The following is a 27,193-nucleotide window of genomic DNA, read 5'->3' on the forward strand; positions in this document are numbered from 1 at the left end:
CTGTTTTATAGAATTTTATTTTCAAATCTGGGGCTTTCATGGTACAATTTTACATGGCCGGGGTGGAGCCCAGAGGCCTCTCCGCTCCCTGCCAAGAAACCAGGCGGAGGAGAGGAGACAGCCAGCTCACCGGAGGATGCTCTCCACAGGCGAGGCCACAGCAATACAATCTGCAGAGTCATTAGCTAAACGCAGCTTCCAAAGACGGAGGGAGGGGGGTCTCCCCTCCCCGGAACATTCTGAGCTGCAAGGCAGCAGGTCGCAGTGGCACAGAAGAGGCCAGGAAGGCCTGGCACAAGGCTAACATCGATGCTGCTTTCTCGTTTTTGGCACATGTCACTGGCTCACCATTTGGCAGGTGAGTGAATTCCTGTGATCTACAAAGCCTTAGAGGGAGGCACCTGGCTCCTGCCCGTCTGCCCACAGTGGCAAGCTGGCTATTTTTGGACGGGGCTGAAGACTGGGGCTGTGCTCACCCATCAGTGCAGCCAGTGTGGAGAGCTCTGAGAGGATGTTTCCTGGCGAGCTCTGAGCTTTCGGAGGGTGCCGATACAGCTTGCCACTAGCGTTCACCTGACCAGCAGGCTGGAGAGTGGCAGCATTCTAAGGGTTAATGACTATGGTCTCAGATCACCCTGCCCCATCCACAGCAGCTAGGTCCAGCCCAGAGCAACATTGGCAGCTGCCTCTCCTGAACACCGGGCTGTGATCTCCCTCAGCCATCGCTCACTGAACTAACGCCCCTCCAGCGTGAGCAACCCATTCATCCAACCACCCCCTCCAGAAAAACCATTGCACAGAAATTCATGTTCCATTCAAAACCCGGTTCCAACCCAACCCAACCTGCTTTTTGGTGATAACAAATCGCACAGATACCCATCAACTCACAACAGGATGGAAGGTACAATCAGCATTTGAAGAAAGATGCGGTTGTAGAAATCAGTGTAACAAACAGAGCTCTAGGTTCTGGTTATATACAGCCTGAAAAAACAGTGTAAACAAGATTTTGCCTGAAAGGAACATGGTGCTGAGAATGTGCAGCACAGATGGGGGGTCTGCATTCCCCAGCACTATCAGAACCTGCTCTTTCGAGACAGAAGGGTTTTCTTTTTTTGCACCAATACTGTGGCCTGAGCTTTCTGCTCCACAGCACCTTAGAGCTTTGCTTCTGTAAACAAGTAGGTGTGTGTAACCCTCTTGCCCACCAGCTCAGCTCTGGGAGGGGCTGCCTCGTGCTCCCCACTTGCTGCAGTCAGTCAATGCATGATGGGCAATGCAAATTGGGTGGGGACAGGGAGTTTCCTCCACACCTAAAGCACTTGTTCATGTCAGACCCAGGCCAGGAGGCAGCTCTGATCAATTGCTTCCAAGGCAGCGGTTCCCTTCCCCGGCCTGCGGACACTTTGCTCAGGACATAGGCTGGACGGTCACAAGGCCCTTTGCCCCAGCTGCCAGCTGTGGAGCGTATCTGAGAATAGAGTTTTTAATCCCCATTGGCATTTCCATGACTGCTGCTGGTGGCGACATGGGCAGCACCAGGGGAGCCAGAAGAGGCAAACCAGCTTCCATCCTGTTTGCACAATCACTGGAAAAATTTCCCTTGTGTAAACATTACATATTTTGAGTCAACATTATGCTACAGTGTTCTGTGGTAATAAGGCAGTAAATAGGGTGTCTTACTCTGTAAGTGGGTGATAACCAGAGCAAAAGACACGAGGCCACTGAGGGCTGCAGCCTGGAGAGAGACATAGATAGCACCCCATGCTCACTTAGTAAACACATTGCTTTTGACAATCAACATTGACTGCATGGCTGGTTGAGAGGGGCTGGCACCCTCCGGCCTATGGGTAGAGACCGGCTCAGACTGTCCCATCCCTCATGGCAGGGTGAGGTAATGCCTGTGCCTCTGTGGAAAACAGCAGCAATACACCAGTTAAAGGGGGGGTGGCGAGGGTTTGCTTCCTGCCATTTTCAGGTTGGGCTCAATAAGCACAAACCCGGCAAAGGAAGTGGAGGGCTCATTAGGGAATAAGCAACGTCCTCGCCCCTTTGGTGTGGGGAGGGATGATCAGCAATCAGGGCAGCTTAAATGTCAAACCTCAGCACGTTGAGCACAGCTGCCCTCTCCCTCTGGACATTCAGGCCATTCTGAGCTGTGGGCCTTTGCAGCAGGCAGGGCAGCTGCCAGGGGAGCATGAGGACAGGGGCATGCGTGTGGACATGCCCCTGGAGCCTGGAAGCAGGCTCACGCCCACCCTGTTACTGGGATCCGTGCCAGCCAGACGTGCAGCCTGCAGTACAGTCTGAGGGAGATGTGTGCCAGGGACTGGAGTGTAAAATGCAGATAAGAGGTGGCTGCCCTATTGCAACAATGCTGCCCACGCCACTGCCCTACAGCCATGCTCCCTGGCTGGCAGGCCCATCTCAGAGCTCCTCCCCTGTGGGCCACTTGCTGCTAACCTGGGACTTGGGGAATTGCCCACTCTTGGGGCCAGCACAGGAGAAATCTCCCCACTATCCTGCCGAGCACCCGGCTCTACTCCTAGTGTGTATCCTCTCTCCCTGAGCCAGACTGGAACTACAGTTCCTGGGAACGCGAGTGGGGAGGGGGTTTGCTCCAGTCAATGCTAGGAAAACAGAGGACACTGCACATGTTATGGTGGCTAAACAAACCCCCATCAGTCTTCTTCCTCCCCAGTGAGAGGGGCCTGAGGGGGACTCAGGCCTTTGGAGACAGACACTGGGGGAGGGGCCCAGAGTGCAGGGCAGGAGCTCGTACAGATCCGCTTTGCTTTCCTGAGATCTAACTTCACAAATGCGGCTGGGCTTTCCCACTCGGCCCGCTACCAGCAATGGCTGGGTAACCACACAGCTCTGAGACAAACACAGGCTTCTCCCCAGCCCAACACTTCAGTCCAGCTGGGCCCCACCAGCAGCCTTTGCTCCGCACTCAGACTGTAGGAGACTCCTCCAGAGAACTGAAATGCATCGATGAGCTGCAGTATCGGTAGGACTAGCCAATCCAGGCTGCTGGGAGGGCGTGGGACAGGCCCTGGGAGCAGCATGCCAGGAGTGGGGTATTGGCAGGGCTGTGGAGGCCCCAGGGTCAGAACAGCAGGGAGTACTGCAGGTCAGGATTATAGTGCTCCTCCAGGACTAGCCTTCCTGTCCCATATGTCTGCTAGTGCACTGGCTGTCGCTTTCAGGGGAAAGTAAGCCAGATATGGAAGGGAAGGGGACCGGACACAACACAAAGGAAGCTGCTCATTGGGATCTGGGCTGCCTCACACACAACTCCCTGTGGCAAGGCCAGCAGCCCCTCTCATCACAGCCCGGCGTCGCTGTCAAGACAAACACTGTCAGCATCACAGCAAGGGGAACAGAACAGTCCGTAAAAATAACCATAGAAATTCTCTTCTCTCTGATTACAAAGATACAAAATGTATAAAACCCTCCCCTGCCCCATCTCCTGCAGCCACCCCCACCCCGCCCTCTCTCTCGCCTCGCACACACACACGCACACAGTATAGAAATGGTTCAGAAAGGAAGAGTTCGGTCTGTTTGCTTTTGATATGTAACCAGCGGCACCAGTCTGGGTTTGCTCCCGGTGTAGATGCCTCCCCACCTCTGGGGCTGTCCCGTCGAGCAGGCAGTCGGTCAGTGCAGCTCCATTCTGGTGCTGGAACCGGAGACTCCTTCCCCCAGAAATGGTGTGCCTGGCTCTCCCTCCACGAGTTCTCCAGAACCAACGGGTAGGCAGGGCGGGGTGGACTAGGGCCTCCAACCACCAGCATCAGTTCTTTCCTTGTAGGTGCCTGGCACCCAGGGACTCCAAACCTCTGCTGAAAGTGTCTGGCCAGGCCATCATCCCTGCTTCTTCCTTCATCCTTGCAGCAGCTTGGGCCCCTCAGGAATGACCTTCACTTCTCGTTATTCTTCTCAGGGGAAAAGGAAACAAAATTAACAAATGCAGCCTTGCTCCCCAGGCTGAAGTGACCTTCCCTGGGACCCCCTTGTGTGGCCAGGGGCTGGGGAAAGCACCATGCACACCTCCTGGTGCAATAAATAATAGTGCTAATGAGGCAGGGAGGGTCTGGCTGGGGCTCCCGGAACAATGGCCAGGCCAGGCACACATCAAAAACAGTGCAGATCCTTGCCCTTGGCCTTACTCATTCACCCAAGTGCCTGCACTGCCAAAGGCGATAGATCTGTACACTCCATGCCTCCTAAAGAGCGTAGCTCAGAGCCACATCCCTCCCACAGTACCCAGGAGTGATACTGCACCCAACCCCTTCAGGTGCCAGAGAAGCTTAGGGACGCCCTGTGGGTGAGCGACCTGGAATGCCCCACCCAGTAAGTACTTTTAGGACCTAGTTTAAGGGGGTTGATCCCATTTCATCAGGAGGGTTTATGCGTTCAGATCCCATACTGCAGGTGGAAATCAATGTTCCCTGTAAGCTGAGCACTTGGGCAGCCAGCCAGGAGAGATTCAAATGCTACCCAGCCGGTTGGCAGGGTGCCCACAGCCAGCAGCATGCGTTTCTTAGTGGTGCACATCCGCAGATGCTTCAGCACACATAAAATGTGTTCCACACATGGATGGAAAAACTTTGAGGGAACATTGGTGGTACTGCTCAGTTATCCAACAACCATGGGCTGAAGAGCAACCCCGCAGCCAGAAGACACAAACTATCCTCTGGCTAACTTGCAGCATGGACTGCAGGACCTGAAAGCCACCCTGGAGAAGAGGAAACACTTACTCTGAATCTGGCGACAGCTCAGAGATACTGTGGGATGTAGCAGAGCGAGGGGTTGATGGGCACAGGACAGAGGGCGTTGAGGAAGTCTGCACAGCAGAAGGAGTTGCTGTGGTCTGAGGGCCAGAGGGAGTACTGGAGGATTGCACAGAGGACAGGACAGAAGAATTAAAAGATGCGAGGATGGAAGAAAGGATATCTAATTGCTCAGTGGAAGGATGTCGGCTAGGGATTGCTTCCAGATTTTCCCTAGAAGGCTGTCTCCTAGACAGAGGTTCCAGATTTTCTCTAGAAGGAAGCCTTCTAGAAAGAAGTTCTAGATTTTCTCTGGATGGCTGTCTTCTAGAAAGACATTCTAGATTTTCCCGTGATGGTTGCCTACTAGGCACTGTATCCAGATGCTCTCTGGAATTAGATCTTCTGGATAAAAAGTCCAACTGCTCTCTTGAAGTTTGTCTAGCTAAGGCTAGCTGGTCCCTGGAAGGCTGTCTTCCTGAAAGCAGATCCAATTGTTCCCGAGAAATGTCTCGACTTGGTAAAGTGTCCATTCGATCTCTAGATATTTGCCTACTAGGCAAAGTGTGGAGCCACTCTCTAGAGACCTCCCTTACTGGCCCACAGTCTAGTAGTTCTCTTGACCCAAATCGACTGGGTAAAGTATCTAGATGGTCTCTAGAACCCTGCCTCTTGGGTAGCGTGTTCCCATGTTCTTTCTGATCATGCCTGGAAGCTAATGTATCTAAGTCTTCTCTAGATGCATGCCTGCTGGGTATATTTTCCAGATGTTCTCTAGATCCATGCCTACTAGGGATGATGTCCAATTGCTCCCTCGATCCAGGTCTCTTCAGAATGGTGTCTAGCTCCTCCCTGGACCCATGCCTGCTGCGTAGAGCTTCCAAGCATTCTGCAGCATCGTTCCTGCTCAGCTGGTCTCTGGACATCTGCCTTCTCATCAGCATGTCGAGTTGCTCCCGGGAAGAGTACCGACTAGCTGGCTGAGACAGGCTGCCTGTGCCAGAGTAGATTCTGCCATAAGAGGCAGCAGGAACAGCTCGGTGACCCAGGGTGGATGTTTTGTACCACGAAAGCTCATTGGCCATTCTGCCAACCGATGGTAAGCCTTGCAGAGCTGGAGGATACTGGAGACGATTCTTCAAAATCCCTGTGCAAACAAAGCAGACAGTGAAAAGAACCCCTGTAACCAGTGTTCCCTGGAAGCTGAGCTCTCGGGCAGCCACCCAGAAGAGATTCCAATGCAGCCCAGCTGATTAGCAAAGCACTTGCAACCCGCAGCTTGTATTTCTACTGGTGGTGCACGTCTATACATGCCTCAGTGCACAGAACATTTATTCTGCGCATGGATGGGAAAAAATTAGAGGGAACACTGCCTGTGACAGCACAAACTACCCTGCTCACCATGTGCAAGAAAACAAGGACAAACAACTCAGCTTGGTGGTCTGGGCAGCCCTGCCCTTCTTTGAGATCATGCCAGGACGGAGGAAACTACCTCGCGTGTTTGCATGTTGCAAAGCTTTTGAGATCACAACACCCTGAGGCCCAACACCACCTCCCCTCCCCCGTGGATGCACGCCCTGGACTACTAGACGCAAAGAGAAGCCATTCCGGTAAGTGGCTTGCCTGTAAGAGCGTGGCTTAAAACGGCAGAGGAGACAATACCAAGGCTATCTCCTATTCTATCCCTTGGAATCATGTAGGGGCAGTTATAGCTCCATTCACCCAAGGGACGTTTCCCTCTTACCTCCATCCCTAGGTCTCTCTCTCAGCTTAGTTTCCCCCTCACCTCCATCCCCAGGTCTCCCTCTGAGCCTATCAGGCTCTTCCTTTTCCAACTACTGGTGGACAGCCAGCCCCGCACCTCTCCTGCCTGCAGCCTGTTGTTTCTCGGGGCAGTTAGTTACGGCCTTGGCCCAAAGGCGGCTATTTCCCAGTTGACAGCAAAACCCACAGTTCCATTCCCCCTGCTTCAGGAACTGTCCTGCCCACTGGGGCGAGAGCTGGTAACTGAAGAAAAGATTCAGAAGAGAAGAACAAAGCGCTGCCACAATAGCTTCTTTGTTACCCCTGCTGAGAGCCCCAGGATCCTGCTGTTCCTTGTGGGGGCTGGACATACCGCCAGGGACAAGGACAGGGCAGCTCCAATGCAGCCTGCCAACCTGTCAGCAACAGGCACCTGTATGCCTCCTTCCATGACATCCAAGTGCCCTGCTGGCTTCACTGCCTGCTGTGCTTAACACGGTGAGTGGCTGAGCTCAGCCCTGCCAGGGCGGTCTGGGAGTGCCTTCCAGACTCCAGACTGCAACCTGTGGGAGATGGTGCTGGCTGGCAGGTGGGGGTGTGCCCATTGGGGAGCACTAGGCTGGCTGCTCTGAGCCTAGTTACCTTTCCTCTGGCGCTGGGTCTGGGTGAGGGAGTTCTCATCCCCGCTGGTCAGTGCCAGCTCCGTCTGGTTGTTGTTAGCAGCGTCCTTGCTGATGTCAAAGCCCAGCTTCCGCTCAGACCCCCATTTCTGCAGGGCGCAGGGGTGAACCTCGCACTCTCCCAGCGCTGGCCAATAGGACATCAGGTCGTTACCATCCGTGTCTGGAGAAGAGCAGGGCAGAATACCCAGGTGGGGGGAGGGGAATCAGAGTTATTCCCAGCTGCGGAAGGAGCAGGGTCTGACACAACACTCACTGGGATACTGGTGGTCCTGCAGCCCTTGGGACTGTAACGAGTTGCGGGGCTTGCAGGAGCAGAACCAGATGGGAGGGAAGGGGCGATTTTCCTGCCTCTGATGGAGACATCCCCTCTCCAGGGGGGCCTAACCCACCCCCGCCAAAGGGGCCTGCTCCCAGGACTCCCCCAAGCCGGTCTTTGCCTATGAAAGGCCTTACATTGCATCAGACAGCAGGCACCATCAGAAAAACACCCCATGGGAGGAGACCCTCCGTTTAGTCCCTGTAAGCTGCTTGGACCCAGGTGGCCACGGTGGCTTCCAGGCAGCCCCCAGCCCATGGCAGGGCTCTCCCTCGGTACTTGCCTTTGGGAGTGGTGCTGGCAGGGTTGGCGAGAAGCCGCTCACTGTGCGCGGCCCGTTTGAACTGGCGCTGGAAGCGGCCCCGGAGGCGCACGTTCTCCTCGCTCTCCGAGGACGGGATGGAGAGACTGCGCTCCTCATCTAGGGAGAGGTCGCTGTCCGAGTCAGAGTCTTGGTCTGTCAGGGCACATGCAGGGGGAAGCAGTGGGGATGGGGGCAAGAGGAGGGCTTTTGAGCAGGGCAGGGAGGGAAGGAATCTGGTTTCTGGGCTTTGCCTGCAAGTGTCCTGGGGTTACATCCCCCCAATCTAGCACAAAACACGGATGCTGTATTGGGACATTGCCCAGCCCAGGCCATGACCCCAGTTGGGGGTAAGGGGGCTGCTGTTCTCTCCCCCCCCCAGAAGCCAGTTGTCTGGAGGGGGGCACTGTTTGGAGACCTGGGCGCTCCCTCCTCCCTGCTGGTGGAGCGCACTCCAGAGTCAGAGAGAGACCGTGGGGAGTGGCTGGTGTCCAGGCTGCAAAGGTGCTGCAAGGATCTGCCAGAAACATCCCCCTCCAAGCCCTTTCTCACTCGGGTGGGAAAGGCCACTTGCTAGGGCAGCTGCTGCACAGCCCTGGGCCTTCTCACAGCCACAGACAGGCCCGGGCAAACGGCCTGGTCTGAGCCTTACCTCCCCCTGCGTCACGGTGGAACATGGCCACATCGAGGTCGGTGGGGCCGGCGTGACCGAGCAGGCTGTGATCGAGGGCTGAGCCCTGGCGCGCCATCGCGTTCTCTCTGAAACACAGAAACACTCAGACCGGCAGCACCGGCCCCTGTCCCGGGGTAACGGAATGTTCTGCTCTCACCTCCCACACGCGCACCTGTGCCTGGCGGAGAGTCAACCCGTGTGGTCAGAGCCCGGCGGGGGGGCGGGCCTGGAACAGCAAGTGCTGCAGGGCAGGAGCGGGGGCCCTGGCAGAGCTGGGCAGGGTGTCCCAGGACGGAGGGCTGGAGCGGAAGAGGCAATGCCCTCCCCGTTCCATGGTGCGCCCTGCTCCCATCACCCTGCATGTCTGTAGTTTCTCAGCAGTGGCTAGGTGGGTGGGATCATTACCAGATGCCTCCCCCTCTGGCTGCTCCCTACCTGAGGTAGCCCCTCTGGCTGGAATGGGTGCGGGCTGAGTGCACGCTGCTGACCGAGGAGATGGTGGAGGCCCCCAGGGTGATGCGAATGAGGCCACTCTCCTCAAACAGGGCCGTGTTATTATAGGCGTTGGGGCCCTGGCAAGGAAGAGACGTGGGAAATTTGTTAGGCCGACTTTGGAGCACCCGAGTCTCGAGATTCTCTCCCCACCCCGGCCCAACGCTGGACTGGGCGGGGTGGCCTGTGTCGGTTCAGGAATGCCCAGTGTCAGGCCCAGGGAAGGGGCTCCCCTCCTTCATTGGCAAGGGTCCCAGCAGGCTTCCCATGAGGCACAGCGCTCAGCATATGACAGCACAAGAATTCAGACAGACTGGGCCTAGGGGGAGCTGCCTGGTAGAGGAATCTCCCCCAGCCTCTTGTAGCAGGAGAGCAGGGTCCTGTTGAGCTGCATGCTGGGGGCAAGGAAGGGCCCAGTGGGGGATGCCCTCTCAAGCCAGGTGCAGTCTCAGCTACGGAGAAGGCCTCTGCCTTTGGGCTCACATGCTGGGCAGCGCCCTTCTACACTCACCTGAGCAGATCTAGCCGCCTCCTCGCCCTGACTCTTCTTGCCAAGACAGGCCAGTTTCCAGGCCTCCTGCACCTCTTCATTCAGGACGCAGAACAGAACCAACACGGCCAGACCCTGGGAGGGAGGGGAAGGGAGGCTGTGAGCCTGCCCGGTGAGGGCAGGAAAACATTCGACATGGCCAGGAGCCCCGCACCTGCACTCTCCCTGGCAACGGGGCAGTGCTGAAGGTTGGCTTTGGCCATTTGGGAGTGTGCTAATGGAATCAGTCAGCTCTCCTCACCCGCACGGCCTGGCACTGCATCCAGCTACTTGCATTTCAGTCACATCTACACCACTCCCTGGCCTCCAGCACAGTGCAGAGCGCTGCACCTAGAGCCCTGACAGGGCACCATCCCCACAGAGTGACTGGGTGGCCCCTAATTCATTAGCCTCTGGAAGAGGAGGGAGCATGTGGGTCCCCCCTGGAGAGTTCTTCCTGCAGGCCAATTCCCTCTGGCTCTCTGGCCCTGCTATCACACCTGCATGAGACCCAGCAGTGGCTGATCCACTGTCTCTTTCCAGGAACCAGTGCTTGAGGGTAGAATTGCTGGGGACTGACAAAGCTTTGGGCCACAGACAGTTGCTAACACGGGCACTCTGCAGCCGGCGCAATGACTCAGTGCCAGGAGCTTGGGCTCACAGGTCTACCTCCTCCCTGGGCCCCCAGAGACTTACAAGGAGGCCTGCTTGCTGCAAGCTCCTGGGCCCAGGAGAGAGGAGAGTGGGGAGAGGGGCAGCCGAAGAGCTAAGGGGTAAGTGGCAAAGGAAAACTGAGACTGGGCAACCCTGGTTCTGTGCTGTGCACGCAGTGGTCAGCAGCAGCTGCAGGCACACAGCAGTTGTTCCAGGCCCACAGGGCCCACAGACTAGCAGGAGGTCACAGTGACAGCAATGAGCCTTAGCAGACCTTGGCTTTGGAGGTGATGGGGTCTCTTTGGGGATGGGCTGTCATTGGCTGGGATGGGGGTAACTAGCGGCTGTTAGGTTGCCCCTGGTTGCAGTTCCCAGCAGCCCTTGTGCTCCCACTTCAAAAACAGAGCTCTTTTCTAACCACGGAAAGTCCTCTGAAGATGATCATTCGTGTCCCATTATGTCCCGGAGCAGGGCTGCCTCAGCTTGGGCATCATTCATTCATAATGACCAACTCATCTGGGCTTGCACCTGAAGTCTCTTCTTGGTGCAGCAGATCTCTGTTCCTCTCCAGCCGTGGTTACAACCTCTGGCGTACAGACCCTTGGGGGTCCGCAGACCATGCCTAGGGGGCCCTTGAGAGGCTGCTGTTTCCTTAGAACAGCTGTTTTCAACCTGTGGCCTGAGGACCCTCCGGGGGCTGCAGATTAGGTCGGAGGCTTCCAAAGAGGCTTTTAGGGACCCACAAATGAAAAGAAGGTTGAAAACCCTTGGGCCAGGCTACAGAATTAGAAGGCAACCATGGACAATGGCCACCGGAGGGAGCAGTCAGCTCATGAGTGAGAAGAGCAGCAGGAGGGTGCCTGAAATCAGCAGCTCCCAGGGCAGAAGCCAGAGGTCTCCGGGACTAGTGAGCAGAGAGGAGTGACAGAACGGAGGGGCACAGTCACCACGGGAGGGTGGGTGCAGCTGCTCTCTGGGGAACACTCCAAAGGCAGGGGGCCAAACCCACAGGGGAAGCACAAGGGGCTGCGGGGTTTGTGCCTGCGTTTGTATTAGTGCATGTGTCTGAAGTGTGCACCAACCTCAGCTTGTCTCTGTGACATGTACCAGAGAAGCAAGAACAGCCAGAGAGAGAGAGAGAGAGTTTGTGTGTGTGTGTGCGCGCATGTGATGAGAGTGAGCCCATCACCACGTAATGGTCCGGGTGTGTGCATGGGTGCAAATGTGTGTGAGTGACAGCCCATCAGCAGGTGTGATCTGTGTGTGTGTGTGTGTGAGATCTGTGTGTGTGTGTGTGTGTGTGTGATCTGTGTGTGTGAGAGAGAGATCTGTGTGTGTGTGTGTGTGTGTGTGTGTGTGTGAGAGAGAGATCTGTGTGTGTGTGTGTGTGTGTGTGTGTGTGTGAGAGAGAGATCTGTGTGTGTGTGTGTGTGTGTGTGTGTGTGAGAGAGATCTGTGTGTGTGTGTGTGTGTGTGTGTGAGAGAGAGAGAGATCTGTGTGTGTGTGTGTGATCTGTGTGTGTGTGTGTGTGTGTGTGTGTGTGTGAGAGATCTGTGTGTGTGTGTGTGTGTGAGATCTGTGTGTGTGTGTGTGTGTGTGTGTGATCTGTGTGTGTGTGTGTGTGTGTGAGAGAGAGATCTGTGTGTGTGTGTGTGTGTGTGTGTGTGTGTGTGTGTGTGTGTGTGTGAGAGATCTGTGTGTGTGTGTGCGCGCACAAATGCGTGGCAGAGCCCATCAGCAGATGGGGATTTGAGACATTTGGAAGAATCTGTTTTGTGTTGCTTTCCTAAGGTAACCTGCTTGCCGGGTGAAAGCTCAGTGCAGAGCAGCACTTGGAGTGGGAAGACTAACCCCTGGGGGCTGCTATAGTACTGCAGCGCTGGACTGGGCTGGGTGCATGCATGGCAGAGCCAGAGGAAGCACAGGAGTGGGTGCCATCAGACCCCAGCTCACAGTTTCCCGTCTTTCCCGCCCTCCTCTTTTCTGTCTGGTTGCCCTTTAACCTGCCTTTCCATTGTTCCCCATATTTTCCCCATCACTGTTCCTTGTCCAAAGGCACCAGTGAGAGAGACTCCCCTGAGGAGAGGGGCAGAGTTCCTGCTTGGCCTCTGGGGGCGGAGGCAGGATGGAGAGTTACCTGGAGACTGCAGAGGACAGTGTGGAGGTAGTGGAAAGCCAGGACACTGTTGTTGACAGCCAAGAGGCCAAAGAGCCAGGTAGTACTAATAACTAGAAGCAGAACAAAGGAGCTTCGCAGGGTCATGCTGGAGAGACAGAGAGAGAGGCAGACAGATACACACAGAGACAGGGTGGAGCAGTTAGAACCTCTCGTTAAATCTACAGTCTAGCACTCAGAGACAGAGACAGAGGGGAAGTACACTCTGGCCCTGAGCCGCCGGCTCCCCACACCGCTCACCAGCACCACAGCGTGACAACACACACCCTGCAGCATGGACACCATGTGGCTGCAGCATGTGTCCAGCCCACGGTCCCGCACCCAGTCTGGAGAGATCGCTCCTAGCGGAGCATTGACAAAGCATGTAGGATCACACAGCCACAGCCCCCAGATGCTTCTTTTCTGGATGAGACAGACAGGGCAGTTCAGACCCAGTAGACGCAGGGCAGCCATTTGGGCTTGGGGAGGCTGAAGGCATGGCTTGGAAGAAAGCAGCAAAGGCACGAGTGGAGAAGATGCAAAAGGGGCATTTTGGAGGGCTGGGTAGAGTGCAGGCAGCAAGACGGGGAGAAAGAGAAACAAGCACTGAGACAGAGGCTGGATCAGAGCCCTGGATACAAGGACAGGAGGCAGGAATGAAGAGGGCAGGTGATGGGGAGCCGGTGAAAGGGTTTGAAGAGGGATTCACATGGGCGGAGCAATGGGAGAGGAAGCATTTTTCAGCAGAGGACAGATGGACAGACTGGAGAGGAATCCAGTGAGATGTGGGGGCCTGACAGGAAGAGTCTATGGGTGCAGGGATGAGAAGCAAGGACAGAGGTTAGAGAAGCGACTGATATTGGCAAAAGAGACAGCTGTGGAAGTCGACATCCCAGGCTGAATCTGGACCACAGGGAAGCCAGGCAGATGCTGACAGGGATGGAGAAGGGGATGGCTTGTGGGGAAGGGAGAGTCGCTCAGACCTTCCACAGGGATCCTGGTCAAGCCATACTCACAGAACTGATTTCTTCTTGGTCTCCTTCTGGCCGGGGGCACATGACATCCTGGCCACCAGCAGGAACATCACCCCATTCATCTGAAAGCAGAGAGACTGGTTAGAAGCTGCTCTGTTGCTAGGCTTTTGCTCTCCAGTCCTGCCATCTCCACTGTGCACCTCCACAAGCTCCTCCACCTGCTCCTGAATGGGAAGCCGAGCTCTGTGCAGGCCTGGGCTTACCCAACTCCTCCTCCATCTGCTCTGCACAAGCCCCACTTCTCTGGCCTACATCCTCCCGCCTGGGCTTGGGGACATGTGACAAGGGGGAGGAAGAGACACAAGAGAAAGGTACAAACCGCAAGGGACAGAGGAAATATAAATGGAGGCGGCAAAGCAATGAAAGGAAGATGCAGCAGAAACCAGGGGCGGGTAAGCGGAAGGCAAGGGCTGCCGACACACAGAGTACAAAGAAGGGGAGGACGTGGGGCAATCGTGGGCAACCAGTGGCCCAAGGGCCGGCTCATCAGGGTTCTATGTGCCCATGCACAGGGTTGCCAGTTTCTGCCAGTTTCGGTCCATGTCATTTTTTCGTACCAGTGTTACTAAAGTGACACGCATGTAAAGCAAGGGCACGTGAAGTGAGGTGCATGCTGACTGCACACAACATCGACTGTTAAAGCCATGTGCTCCCTCTGCATCCAATCGAAGAGCCGCTATTGGTCCATCAGCAAACCTACAAAATCTAAGTATGCAACTGCTCCCGCTCCAGCCCCTCCCCTATCCGAGGAGGCTGCCTGGGTTCTGAAAGCAGCCCACCGAGATGAAGGAAGGCCACTCATGCGGCCCACTCCCTAGCCGAGGTTGCCCATTGCTGACGTGAGCGTTGGGTAGGGACACGGCATGAAAACGAGAGGCGTTTACCACAATGACGACAGTAATGGGGCCTGCAAAGCTCCAGACCAGCTTATCTTGGATAGAAATCCAGCAGAAATCAGGGTTCCCATAGCCGTCAGGGTCCAAGCCAACTGCCAGTCCTGGGGGGGAAAGAAGGGAACGGTCAGCCCCAGGAGACAGTCACCCACGAGACACGGGTCACTTTACACGTCCACTATGGCCTCTTCCGCCGGAGGAACAGACCTTTCGAAAAGCAGAGACCAAACATTGGCCAATGTAGCTCAACATGCTCCTTGGAGAGCAGCAGCACTGTCCTCATTCACAGACGAGGAAGACTGCGGTATGGAGGGGAAATGACTTGCCCAGGGCCACAGCAGAGAGCTGGGGCAGAAGCTGGGACAGAACCTGTGTCTCTTTGCTGCCAGTGCTTCTCCTTCCCATTCTAGCCAGGGCTTCTGGTTGAGCTGCTGTATCAATGGAAACATCTGCCCATGGCTAAGCTGTCTCTCCTGCTTCGGGAGGGCCGCATCCTATGCCTTACTGCCTTGAGATGTCCCCGTGAGCAGAGCTTCACACCAGGGTATTTGCTGCCAGGAACACAATGCCCCTAGTAGAAATGGCCACTGGGAAATGAACAAGATGAATAACCAAAGAACATCTGCGTCCCAAGCTGTGAACCTTAGAATGGCAGGAGCTTCATGGCCATTGGGTCAGAAAGGATGAGAAGCCTTGTAGGTTCTTCTGTAGGTCTCTGAACCCCAGGGACATTTCACAGCGGAAAACAACGGCTTGTCCTCTGCGGTGACATCTAGCCTATCAACCATTAGGGGTGGTATAAATACAAGGGCTACGTCTACACTGGCCCCTTTTCCGGAAGGGGCATGTAAATTTCACCAGTCGTCGTAGGGAAATCCGCGGGGGATTTAAATATCCCCCGCGGCATTTAAATAAAAATGTCCGCCGCTTTTTTCCGGCTTTTAAAAAAGCCGGAAAAGAGCGTCTACACTGGCCCCGATCCTCCGGAAAAAGTGCCCTTTTCCGGAGGCTCTTATTCTTACTTTGAAGTAAGAATAAGAGCCTCCGGAAAAGGGCACTTTTTCCGGAGGATCGGGGCCAGTGTAGACGCTCTTTTCCGGCTTTTTTAAAAGCCGGAAAAAAGCGGCGGACATTTTTATTTAAATGCCGCGGGGGATATTTAAATCCCCCGCGGATTTCCCTACGACGACTGGTGAAATTTACATGCCCCTTCCGGAAAAGGGGCCAGTGTAGACGTAGCCATAGTGTCTTCATTGCTGCCTTGCAGCTAAATAATTCCTGCACCACCACGTAGCTCACTGTACCTCCATGGTCTAGGGGCTGTCGATGGGGTTGCTCCTGGCTAGACTCATGCAGCACAAACTCACACAGTGGCAAATATGGATGCCCACAGACATGCACATACATCCCCTGTACACCTCTTCCCCCACCAGACACATGGCCATAGAACCGGAAAGGAAACAAGTTCAGCGCTGGTATTGATCGAAGAGGGTTTCTGAGGCCAATGCCTTTGGCATAGCCTAAGACCAAGCAGTTTCCATGCTGAAGCAAGTCTTGTCCATTTCCTCCCTCCCTCCGAAAGGGAACCTGTCTTCCCAAGCATCATCACCCAGCACGCGGTACCTACCGGTGATGATGGCAGGCACCCCCCAGCCAATGGCGTAATAGAACCTCATGGCCCCGAAGTTGATGTTGCGTGCCTCAGTCTGCATGCGGTAGATGTGGAGGCCCTGCACGAAGAGCCAGGCGAAGGTGGAGAGGAAGAAGTAGTGCAGCAGGATGGCAATCACAGTGCAGAGGAACTGAAAGGAGCAAATCATCACTCTCAGCAGGGACAGCCCATCCAGATGGGAAAGGGGAAGGGCCCCTCCTTGCTTGGCAGAGTCACCCCCGGACAGCCCCAGTCTGCTCTGTGCATTTACTCTGTTCTCCTGGGCCTTCTTCCCACCCCCTTGGACTTCCTCATTTGACAGTGCCACCTCCACCCAGCAGCACTCAGGACTGTCTCCTCCCACCCTTTACCTGATGTTCAGTGCGGCTGATGCCCAAGAGGAAGAGCAGCTCAGAGAAAAAGAGGGTGACGGCTATGTTGGAGTGGATGCCCCGGGTGTTGGACTTGAGGCCTTTCAGACATGTCAGGAAGGAGAAGGTCAGCAGCAAGGCCACAAGAGAAAGAGACACCAGGGAATAGGTGACAATGGCCAGGGTCTCCAGGTCACCCTCCAGTTGCTGCAGATGGAAACCCAAGACAAAAGGCAGAGTCAGGCGAGAAAGCACTGAGCACGCGTCTCTCCCTCCAGCTGGGAATTAGATGGAGAAGCAGCCTGGCATTTTCTGCCCTGTTTCTGTAGCAGGCGCTGTCTGCACGTCTGTCACCCAGAGATCTACCCAGAACCTTCTGGTGCGTTTCAGTCAGGGGTGGGCAAGCTACGGCCTGTGGGCTGCATCCAGTCCCTCAGTGCTTTTAATCCAGCCTTTAGGATCACCTGTCTGGCATCACAGTGGGGCTAAAGCAGGCTCCTTGAGGGTATGTCTAGACTGCATCCCTCTGTCAGCAGAGAGATGCAGATTAGGCAGGTCAAGATTGCAAATGAGGCAGGGATTTAAATATCCTGTGCCTAATTTGCATAAACATGGCCGCCCCGTTTTGCCGACTCAGCCCTTTGTCGGCAAAAAGCGACAGTGTAGAGGGGGATCTGTCGAGAGAGAAAGCCTGCAAGGACGTTTATAGGATCTGTTGAAAAAGGCTTTCTTTCTCAACAGTTCCCTCTCTAGACTGCCGCTTTTTGCCGACAAAGTGATGAGTCGGCAAAACGGGGTGGCCATGTTTGTGCAAATTAGGCACAGGATATTTAAATCCCTGCCTCATTTGCAATGTCGACCTGTCTAATCTGCATCCCTCTGCTGACAGAGGGATTCAGTCTAGACATGCCCTGTCTGCCCCGACCTTACACCGCTCCCAGCAGCAGCTGGCACCTCCCTGCAGCTCCTAGGAAAGAAATGGCTGGGAATGGGGAAAAGTGGCCAACAGAAGCTGCAGGGGCAGTGCCTGTAGGTGAGGACAGTACATGGAGCTGGCTTCTCTCCCACAAGAGCTGCTGCTGGATGTGCTGGCTTCTCCCAGGGGTCATGGTAGTGGGGGATCCTGTCTTAGCCCTGCTGCGCCATCATCTGGGAGCCACCTGAGGTAAACGGTGCCCAGCTAGAGCCTGCAACCCCTGCCCTGACTGCCATCTGCACCCTCTCCTACACCTCCCCCCCCCCCCACATTCATGAGCTCCATACAATTTCCCTGCCAAATATGGCTCTTGAGCCGAAAAAGTTTGCCCACCCCTGGTTTAGATCATGGTCCTCAAAGCACCAGGGATGCTCCCTTCTGCTACTTGTCCCATCACCACCTCACAGAAATGCATCCTTTTGTTCTGGCTTTCACCACCATTCTGTCCCTGCTCCCACGTTCCCCCTCTTTCCTCCCCTCCCTCCAGCCTCTGCAGAGATGGGGTTACCTCTCGGTGGGAGCTATCCATCAGCACCCCAAAGGTGCCAAGCTGGGAACACTGGCAGCGCACGTGCGTGGTGTTTCTGAACACGAGCTCACAGTCCCTTGCTGTCCAGAAGCCAGAGGGGTCAGTCCTGCAGCCGCAAGGAAACAGAGCAATCTCAAAGGAACAAGCCTTCAAAATCACATCTCCTGCCCAGTGCAGAGTAGGTGGGGGCGGGTTGTATTGGTGAGAAGCAGCCTGCAGGGCATTAGCTTAGAGGTTCTTTGGCTGCCTGGACAGGTTCTCTACTCCTAAGGTGTCAGGGGGACAGAGTGTTTCCATGTTCCAATATCAAAGCAGCTACTCAATGCTGCCTGAAGTTGGTGACCTCTGCCCTCAGCAGCAGGGTCAGTGCAATGTGCCAGAAGGCAGCACCTTGGTGGGCCAGTTCCACCTCCCTGGTAACCCCCACCCACCCGAAGGGTGCCGTGTGGCAGAGCTCTGCCCCAGCACACAGGAGCAAGGACGGTTAAGGAGAGACAGGGAACTAGTTCGTGTCTCTGGAAGGCTGCGGCAGCGAATGGCCCCGGGGCATGGCCAGGCGGGGCACTTACGGGCTGGAATGATTCCACTGGACACAGAGGGGCTTGCTGCGATTGGCCGTCTCCAGCAGGCGGAACTCCAGCACCAGGGGCGTGTCCAAAGTGCCCTGGGCGAAGGTGTGGTTGCTGAACACAGACACGCTCACTATGGGGGAGTTCATGACAGGGTTCTTAGGCAGCCTGGAAGAGATCACAAGGGCCTCGTAACGGAGCCCGGCCAGACCGGCCTGGCATTGCAGAGATGCCCGAGGGCTGGGCAGGGTTGGACTGACAGCCTGAAGCACTCCCGCGTCCATGGCACAGGCTGCAAGCCGCCCACCTCGCCTCAGTCCTATCTTAGGCCATGGGGAGGGGCAGTTCATCCTCTGTGGTCCATCCAGTCCTGGGCCTCCTGGAGGCTGCCAACACAGGACCGGTTGTGTGAATGGTTTCAGGGTTGCAGATATCAGCTCTGGACGGAGCCCACAGCCTCCACGCAGGCCCTTGGCAACTGTCACATGGGCCAGATTGGAGCCCCGAAAAGCCCTGCACCCAGATCCTGCAAGGCTGGGAGTTCCCTGTTGCTTGTAGCCTTCTCTGTCTAGAGCGCATTGCCGGCAAACACGCAGTGACCAGTACCTGAGACTGCGGCGATCCACCTGGTAGTGGGCTGGCAGCAGCCCCCCCAGGGTGCGGTAGATGATGAGGATGATGATGGTGACGGCAGGCTCGGGCTCCGGGAGGGTCATCTTTGGGGAGGAGCTCTCCACGGTGTCGTTCATGTCCCTGCTCGTGAGTGTGGAAGCTGCTGTGGGCAGAGCTTGGGTCAGAACAGGCACCTGTAACAACGGAGCCTTGTCCTGTTCTGAGGCAGAGTGTTGGGCCGGGGGAAGGAAATACCTGGTGCCACTGGCCATCTCCCTGGGCCATGGCTCATGAGCCACGTGGCAGCCCTGAGCACGCCATCAGGGACACAGCAGTGTGTCTTGGGAAGGACTCAGACAAAAGCCCTTTGTCCTTGCTGGGCCCGGAGAGCTCCATGGCCGTAGCAACTCTCTCATTAGGAGGGGGCCTCTAAGAGTCTCTCTGGAGACCACCTGCAGGGTCCCTGCATCATGGCAGCCTCCCCGGTGAGGCCAGAGACAGGAGCCAGCACTCGGTGCTATTCCAGGAGATAGCCAGGAAGCCACGTCTGACCCTCCCTTGCAAACACTCAGCAGCTCCTCCCAGCCTGGAGGCTGCAGCACCGAGGGGATGCGCCCTGCATCCTAGCCCAGGAACTGAGGGGTTTGCAAGGGAGCTGACAGGATGTGCGGGCCCCTGGGCAAGTGGGGGTGGGGCTCTTCATGCTTCCAGAAAGGGTGGGGCTTCAGGCAGAAGGGGAGGGGCCAAGGGCAGTCAACCCTCTGCACTGCACCCCACCCCAGTCCTCTGCGCAGGGCTCTGGTGGCGATTTAAAGGGCCCCAGGCTCTGGCCACTGCCACAGTAGCAGTGGTGGCGGCCAGGAGCCCCAGGCCCCTCTGAATTGCTGGGCCCTGGAGCTACTGCCCCCTTTGCCCCCTCTCCCTGTTGGCGAGCCTGGGGGTTTGTCTCTCTCGACCTGGGAAAGGGCCCTTTGGGATGAGACTCACAGTTGTTCTCCCAGGCCCTGGAGCAGAGGAGTCTCTGACAGACTCAGGAGACAGCCCAGGCTGGGTGTCTGGCAGCACATCCCTCCGCCAGCTGCCTGACTGCAGCGCCTGTGCCGGAGGTGCAGGGTACTGACTATAGTGCAGGGCGTGCACGCAGGCCCACACGCCTGCAGGGGAGGCAGGCAGCCACTACCCCACGTCATTCCCTGGGGCTCAGGCTAGGCATTCACTTACCTTTCCCCACGGGGGGTGCAAGCAGCGAGAGCGGGAGCACCACGTGGGTGTGTGGGTCCCACATGGCCTGCCCCCGGAAAAGGCTGCTGTGGTAGCGGGGGTAGCGCCGCCGGACGTGGGTGTGGTTCTCCAGGCGGTCAATGCTGAGCACTGCGTGGGGAGGAGGCAGAGGAATCAGGGGCCTGGCACAGCGCAGGGCGCAGGCTTGGTACTCTGGCTGGAGAGCAATGGGAGGGGCTCAGCATGCAGGGTGCTCACGCCGGCTTCTACCTCTGGAGGAACCGATTCAAATGTGCCTGAGGCCATGAGTGGCAGACAATGGGCTTAGCCCAGACCCTGGCAGAGCCCTGGTCTCACTTGTCCTTGCAGAGCAGAAGGAGGGATCAGCGCTGTGGGGGTGAGGAGGGAGTCCAGCTGCACTCACTCTCAGGAGCAATGTGCTCACCAGGTGGGCCTTGATATGTGCCCTGCCCTGTACACTCCCTAATGGGGCCACAGGAGAGACCCAGCTCCGTGTGAGAGAGACGTCTAGGGATGCAGAGCCCAGATCCACTTGTGAGTTTGGGGAGGGTGGAACCAGTCAGCCATCCAGACCTCAGAACCCCGATAGCAGGCTGCCCAGGGTACGATGGCCCCTTCTGCTGTGTTAGGACTTAGGAGGGATTGCGGAAGGTTGTGGTCAGTGGAGCCTTTCGGCACGGACAGAGCCCTGCGCCTCCGTGGGTATCTGCTTTATCTCTGCACATGGCTCATTTTTGTGGATATGGATACGGATGCTCATTTTGGATGTAGAACCGTGCAAACTTGTGACTTTCTGCTTTGCATCTGCAGGTATCCACGTCTGTGGATGTGCGTGCAGAGATCCTCGGATAATTTCTGCAGATGCAGATGTGCGCGCCAATTTTGGGTCTGTGCAGGGCTCTGTGTTAGACTGGGAATACCTTCGAGGGTAGCAACTTTCCTGTGGCAGACTCACCCTCCCTAACCACGACCGGCTGCGGCTCCCCTGGGAGAGAGTTTAGGGCAGTGAGGAATAACTTCTGTAGCTGACACTGCAGGGGGCATAAACTGGGGTGGAACTGCTACAATTGCCACCACCACGTTTGGCCAGGACTGAAGGGGTGACACTACAACTCGCGCAAAGAGCAGCGAGAGTCTTAGTGATCCGAAGTGGGGGTGGGCAGGTTTTAGATCCCCTCCAGCAGCACAGCACCCCTGCTGACTCAGAGGACAGAGCACCCTGCCCTGCAGCACTCCAGGCTGTTCTGGGGGTCTCCCGACCAGCTTCACCTCTACTCACTGATGTTGGGGGTCACCACGCCCAGGGGGTTGAGGTAGGTGAGTTTCATGTTGCTGGCGAGCGTGCCCGTGTACTCTCTCAGCTGCTCCATCAGCCCCACGCTGCCGTGTTCGCTCTGCAGCAGCAAGTTCCAGTGCTCCCGGTTCTCCAGGGCCAGCACAGAGCTGCCTGCCCTCAGCAGGTTCTGCAGACAGAGGGAGAGTCTTGAAGGTAAAACCCCTTCCTTTGAAATCTTCTAAGCCTCCTCTCTCCATGCTCTTCCCTGCCTGCTACAGGGGAGTCGGGCGGGAGGGGGCAGGGCGTTCTCAGAGCTGGGTGTCACGCCAGCAGGAGACAATCCCCGGCTGCAACCTTTGGCCATATAGGAAGGGTTTCCTTACTCCAGCCACACTGGCCCTTGCTTGGTCACACCCCTTGGCTCTCCCCTGGCCTCCATGGACTGCACAACCCTTCGCTCCTCAGAGTAACGAAGGGGCGGAGCAATGAGAGGGGGCAGGCACCACCCCTGAGGGCTCACAAGCCATGACAGGTTGCACCTGAGAGAATGACCCGTGCAGCGCAGGCCCGGGCTGGGGAGGCTGATGCCGGGAAGGCAGCTGTGCTGGGGCTAGTTGAGGGGCAGCGCCAATGAGCTCTGGCTTGCTCAGCGGGAAGGAGAGGAGGAGGGCTCCTCCCAGCTCACCTCGTTGAAGTGGGCGTCCTGGGTGGCGGTCAGGCCGAAGCCGCGCTGCCTGCTCTCGAACTCCATCAGGTGGGACAGCAGGCGGTAGGCGATGTGAACGTCATTGCCGAAGTAGCGCTCCATCTGGTCCGTCACCGCGCGCAGCCGGTGGGCCAGCTTCTTCGCCTCAATGGTGTTCAGCTCCGTCTCGTTCCTGTCCAGGCCCTCCAGCTGCCAGCAGGCAGACGGGAGAGGGGATGAAGCAATGCGACGTGGAGTGAAAATCTCGCCCTTCCCTCCCCAGCTTAACCCAGGGGTAACAGGGAGAAAGGCTGATGCGCTACAGACCCAGCTGCTGGCTTTGGGGTTCCAATTGCCCCTGGACTGTGCTGGCCATTTGTGCAAGCCTGTCAATGGAAGGATTCTCTCTAGGCACGGGCACAAGGCCAACGGCAGGTGGTCGAGAGGGCAGCAAACTGTGCCTCAGCAACCTGCTCCCCATGGAAAAAAAAAGAAACCCCTGATCGCAGGTGCGCGTCATTTAACTCTGGGCAAGAGGGCCTGGTAGTTGTAGATCCCCCCTCAACTGGAACGCTAGTCAACGTCACACACAGGTTTCAAGGGCTATGTCTAGACTGCAGAGTTGTGTCGGAAAAAGATACGCAAACTGTGAACCAGAAAAGCTCCACAGTGTAGACATAGCCAATGTGGTTTCAGGTAGGGATGTGAATGACTACCGGTAGTTGCCTCTATCCAAAAGAGGCAGCAAGGCGGGGCGGGGGGGGAGCACACAGAGTTGTTTCAAAGCCTGTGGCCAGACCCTGTGCTCCAGGTGGCGCTGCTACTTTGAAAGGCCACATGGAGCATGGGGCCAGCGGGGAACTGCTTGAGTCCCCCGCTGGTCCCGTGCTTCCCGAAGCACAGCAGTGGATTTGGGGCAGGGCGAGTGGGACGGCTGCCCCGGGCCCCGTGCTTGCAGAAACCCCACGCATGTGCCGTGTCAAAGGGGAGGGGCCCGTGAAATTGTGCTGCCTGGGGCCCCACGGCGCTCTCATCCGCCCCTGCCAAAGCTTCCCCAATTATCACCTCTAATATCATTAGCTCACAGACATTTACCTCCTCCTCTTCCCCCCCTCTATACCCCTTCTGTTCTGAAATTTGATTTGGCCTTTTCATATGTATTCATTTTTTTAAATTGTATCCTTGGGTATATATGGTTGTGACAAGTTTCTTCCACTATTTGATCTGAGGAAGTGGGTCTGGCCCATGAAAGCTCATCACCTAATAAACCATCTTGTTAGTCTTTAAACTGCTACACAGTCCTGTTTTTTGTCTTAGGATTACAGACGCTTTCTCTCTGAATGCTGGGTGGGGAGAGATGCCCTGATTTGTTGGGGCAGTTGGTGACTGTGACAGTCTGACATATTAAATTGAAACAAACTCTAGTTCAAATAAAATCCCGGTTTCAAGGAAGAACAGGGCTGGAGCATCCAAGTATTGAAAGGGGCTCCTGCTGGAAGCAGGGTCATGTTCTGGTCACCTCTAAGGCTGAATTTGCAAGTGCTCAGCACCCACCATTGGGACTGGATTTTCCAAAGAGCTCTGCTGTTGGGTGCGGGGTGAGTGCAGAGCCAAAGTGAGAAAATGTTGCTTGCCAGGGCTACACTCTTCCAACAAGCTACAGCCCAGGGAAGGAGCGAAGAGGGCAGTTACCAATGTCGAGAGCTCCTTGAAGGCAGGTGACGTGCAGTTGAAGAGATCGGGCTCCAGCCAACCTTTCTCTTCATCGCAGTGGCGAATTGCTGCTCCTGAAAGAAGGGGGCATTGGAGATTCAGAACTCAGAGCCGTGGGACAGAGTTTCCCAGCTGGTGAGAACAGTGTCATTCCCAGAGCTAATCTGCGCCGTAGGCGGTATCACTCAGAACAGCGCCAGGCAATAACGCCAGAGCCCATTCTGAAGCCAACTGGCCTCCATTAGCGAGTTGTGCTTAGCGAGTCTGTCTGTGCGCTGTCCCGCTTTCTGTACCAATTCACCCAACAGCTGGGAAAATGCTCTCAGACGGTGGGTTGTTTAGAAGCTGCTGCCTGTGTGTGGGGTTGTGATTGGTTACTCGCGTCACAGGGTGTGACTGACCGACTGAACCTCTTAGAGGCTACGTCTACACTCAGAGCTCTTTCGGGACACCGGAAGGATTGAAATAGCTATTCTGCATCTTTTGAGCAAGCCGGTTATTTCAAAATACAATGGGCTTGCTGTTGCAACATCCCTGCAAACCTCGTTCCACGAGGAGTCAGGGACATTTCGGAATAGTGATTTATTTCGAAATAAGTGCTGTGTAGATGGTGCCAAATTTCAAAATAAGCTATTTTGAAACTGATTTGAAATAAGCTATGCAATTTGCGTCGCTCAAATTGCGTAGCTTATTTTGAGCTCCCGCTGCAGTGTAGACACACCCAGAGAGGGGAACAACAAACAGCAAATAACAAGTAAGTAATTCATGGGGGTAGTGGGGCTCAAGTCTATGCACATTTGCATATTGACAAACAAGTATGTACCTCCCCCAGCGCTCATCTGACCCCCACAGCTGACCAAAGCCATAGGATAGTTTGGGGCAGCTGCCCTGGGCCACATGCTTTGGGAGGGCCCCCCAGGGCCCAGCGAGATTATCAGAGGAGCATGGGGCCAGTAGCAGGGGATCAGACCCCTCTGCAGCAGAGGCAGGAGCCCCGGGAAGTGGAGTGACCCAGCAGCCTTCTCCACCCCACCATCTCCGAGCTGGATCATTCTGCTCAATTGTGGTGTGAGGAAGCCGTGTGACCCAGCCCCAGTCCACTCCATTCTCTTCCCCCGAGTGACACAGACGGGAGTTGGGCTCAGGGGAGCTCAGTGGAGTAGGCTGAGGCTGAGTTGTTCTGCTTCCCACCCCAAGCCCCCCTCCCAGTGGTCCCCCAGGTCATGTCACTTGGGGAAATGGGTGGAGTGGGTGGGAAGAGGCAGGTGGGGACAGAGCAGGGGCAGGGCTTGGGGGGAGGGATGAAGTGGGGACAGGGTGGGGGCGGAGCAGAAGCAGGAAGAAGCAGGATGAGGGCAGGCCTGGGGTAAAGGGAAGAGATGTCCCAGGCCCTGCATCCCCCTTAGATACAGCTCTGCAGCTGACTAAAGACACAACTGACACGTCCACCCAGACTGTTGACTGCATTTGCTGGAATCCCTGCTGGGACGCAGCATCTCTCCCCCCCACCTTTTGTCTCCTTCCAGCGTTCTGACATGAGGAATGTTACTGGCACAAGCACAGTGCTGTGACTTTCCTGCTTTAGTCAGATTGGTATCTCCCGGGCGGCCACACACATTCTGGAATGAGGGTCCACACGGGAGTTGCACCTGTATAGCTACAGCAGTGTAATTATGCCGGCATAGTTATGCCAGTTGCTTTCTCTGGCCATGTCTACACGGCCACTTGACTGCAATGCAACTCTCTGGCTGAACTCCCCCCGCCCCCGCCCAAGTGCAGAAAGTTCAGTGCTGTAAAGCACCAGTGTAAACCAGGCTATAGAGCCGAGAGCCGTGCTCCCGACCTGTGAGCTACTCCCCTGGTGGAAGTGGTTTACACAGAGCGCTAGGCGAGCTCCCTCCCGGTGCTCCTGCCATGGCCACACTCATGTCCCACTGTGTGTGCAGACAGCGACGAGCACAGCAGGGCCCTGATCCTGGCTGAAGCCTGGCACCTCTGGGAATATAAATAATACAGTATGTGCTATCAATCAGATGGGTTTAAAAGCCACCTGCATATCCAATATCCTCATGAACCACCCCCCGGAAGAGTCCACCTCATCCCTCCCAAAAGCAGCTGCCCAATGATCAGCAGCAGCCAGTGCATCACCAACTCTACAGTGAGTCTCGCACCCCACCAAGCCCACTGTCCTATGAAGCAGGCCATGCAGGATGGCCATGGGTTGCCCTAGCAGTACCCACGGCAATGTCCTGAACGGGAGCAGCGCCAGCAGGAAACCCAGGCGCAGCACAGGTGGGGCGAAGTGCTCTGTGACTAACTCGCCCTGCACCCGCAGCGGGGTCAGTGTCATTCTCTCTGTTTTACTGATGGGGAAACTGAGGCTTGGAGAGGGGAAGCAACTTGCCTGGGGTCATACAGGTTGGTGGGAAAGCCAGGATGAGAGCGCAGGAATTCCTGGCCTGAAGGAGCTCCCATGTTCAGCCTCCCAACGCCTTCATCACCATCATCTCGATCTTCCCTACTGCAAGGCTGGGCAAAGATTTTCCCACATTCGCTAAGGAAATTGTATGGAGGGCCAGCTAGGGAAAGTCGGGGAAGGCTGTGCCTCTCTAAACAGCCAAGCGTGGCCTATCCCCACCCCCGTCCAAACCCTCTTCAGCACCCCCTGTGACTTCCTTCATACCACCCCCTGCTCCTCGCCCCCTGACCAGCCCTCCAGGACCCCCTGCCTCCTATCTAACCCCATGCTCCCCGCCCCCTGACCACTTCCAGAGACTCTGACTGTGCAGTCAAGGTGCTGGGGTGGGGCAGAAAGAGAAAGGCCAGGGGCTAGTTTTCCCCACTCATTGCACTGCCCGGGAGTTGGGTTGGCTGCTCCTGGTAAGGCTGTCCCCAGCCCTGCTCCCTGGTGGGAGCTTGGGACCAAACTGAAGGGTCCAGCAGGTCGGATGTGGCCTGCAGACCTTAGTGTCCCCCCTGTCCTACAAGCTTCTTCTCCTCCAAATTGGCAACAGCAGCAGCAACCCAACTACCCCGGCCAGAGAGAAAGGGTTCAGTGGCAGAAGCCACTAGCAAAGGGATGCCTGTTCTCCCTCATCTCTGCTTCTTGCCCTCCCTTCAGCAGAAGAATGAGCCTCTATCCCTTAGCAATCCCTGTGGGCTTGTGCAGTTGCCATATTTTAGGTAGGATCCTGCAGAATATTCTTGGTCATTGGCCTCCTTTATCAAGGTTCCCGCTGTGACGTGCTCAGTCGAGAACGGCCCTTCCCACCTAGCAGGGTGGACTGCCACCATGGCATCTGAGGTAGGATTGGGGACCACTC

The 27,193-nt window shown here is 56.2% G+C and overlaps 1 protein-coding gene across 2 annotated transcripts in view; it reads right to left on the bottom strand.

Moving 5' to 3' along the window:
- CELSR3 (cadherin EGF LAG seven-pass G-type receptor 3) overlaps positions 1-27,193 on the bottom strand; it is a 76,558-nt gene continuing 49,365 nt past the window's right edge. Inside the window, exons 17-35 of one of the 2 annotated variants that reach the window (XM_075938834.1) lie at positions 23,850-23,944; positions 22,158-22,367; positions 21,476-21,659; positions 20,176-20,325; positions 18,949-19,114; positions 18,343-18,510; positions 17,753-17,879; positions 16,269-16,475; positions 15,874-16,048; positions 14,238-14,350; positions 13,336-13,415; positions 12,302-12,428; positions 9,492-9,605; positions 8,924-9,060; positions 8,468-8,574; positions 7,798-7,971; positions 7,158-7,358; positions 4,761-5,919; positions 1-3,935 (exon numbers count right to left, since the gene is read on the bottom strand). In XM_075938834.1, coding sequence (XP_075794949.1) covers positions 3,908-3,935; positions 4,761-5,919; positions 7,158-7,358; positions 7,798-7,971; positions 8,468-8,574; positions 8,924-9,060; positions 9,492-9,605; positions 12,302-12,428; positions 13,336-13,415; positions 14,238-14,350; positions 15,874-16,048; positions 16,269-16,475; positions 17,753-17,879; positions 18,343-18,510; positions 18,949-19,114; positions 20,176-20,325; positions 21,476-21,659; positions 22,158-22,367; positions 23,850-23,944 — 3,722 coding nt within the window. In that variant the 3' untranslated portion in view covers positions 1-3,907. Of the gene's footprint in view, positions 3,936-4,760; positions 5,920-7,157; positions 7,359-7,797; positions 7,972-8,467; positions 8,575-8,923; positions 9,061-9,491; positions 9,606-12,301; positions 12,429-13,335; positions 13,416-14,237; positions 14,351-15,873; positions 16,049-16,268; positions 16,476-17,752; positions 17,880-18,342; positions 18,511-18,948; positions 19,118-20,175; positions 20,326-21,475; positions 21,660-22,157; positions 22,368-23,849; positions 23,945-27,193 lie in introns of both variants that reach the window. The other variant, XM_014577431.3, reaches the window with a different exon arrangement.

This window comes from Pelodiscus sinensis, chromosome 11, assembly GCF_049634645.1.
Source record: "Pelodiscus sinensis isolate JC-2024 chromosome 11, ASM4963464v1, whole genome shotgun sequence".
Taxonomy (NCBI): Eukaryota; Metazoa; Chordata; order Testudines; family Trionychidae; genus Pelodiscus; species Pelodiscus sinensis.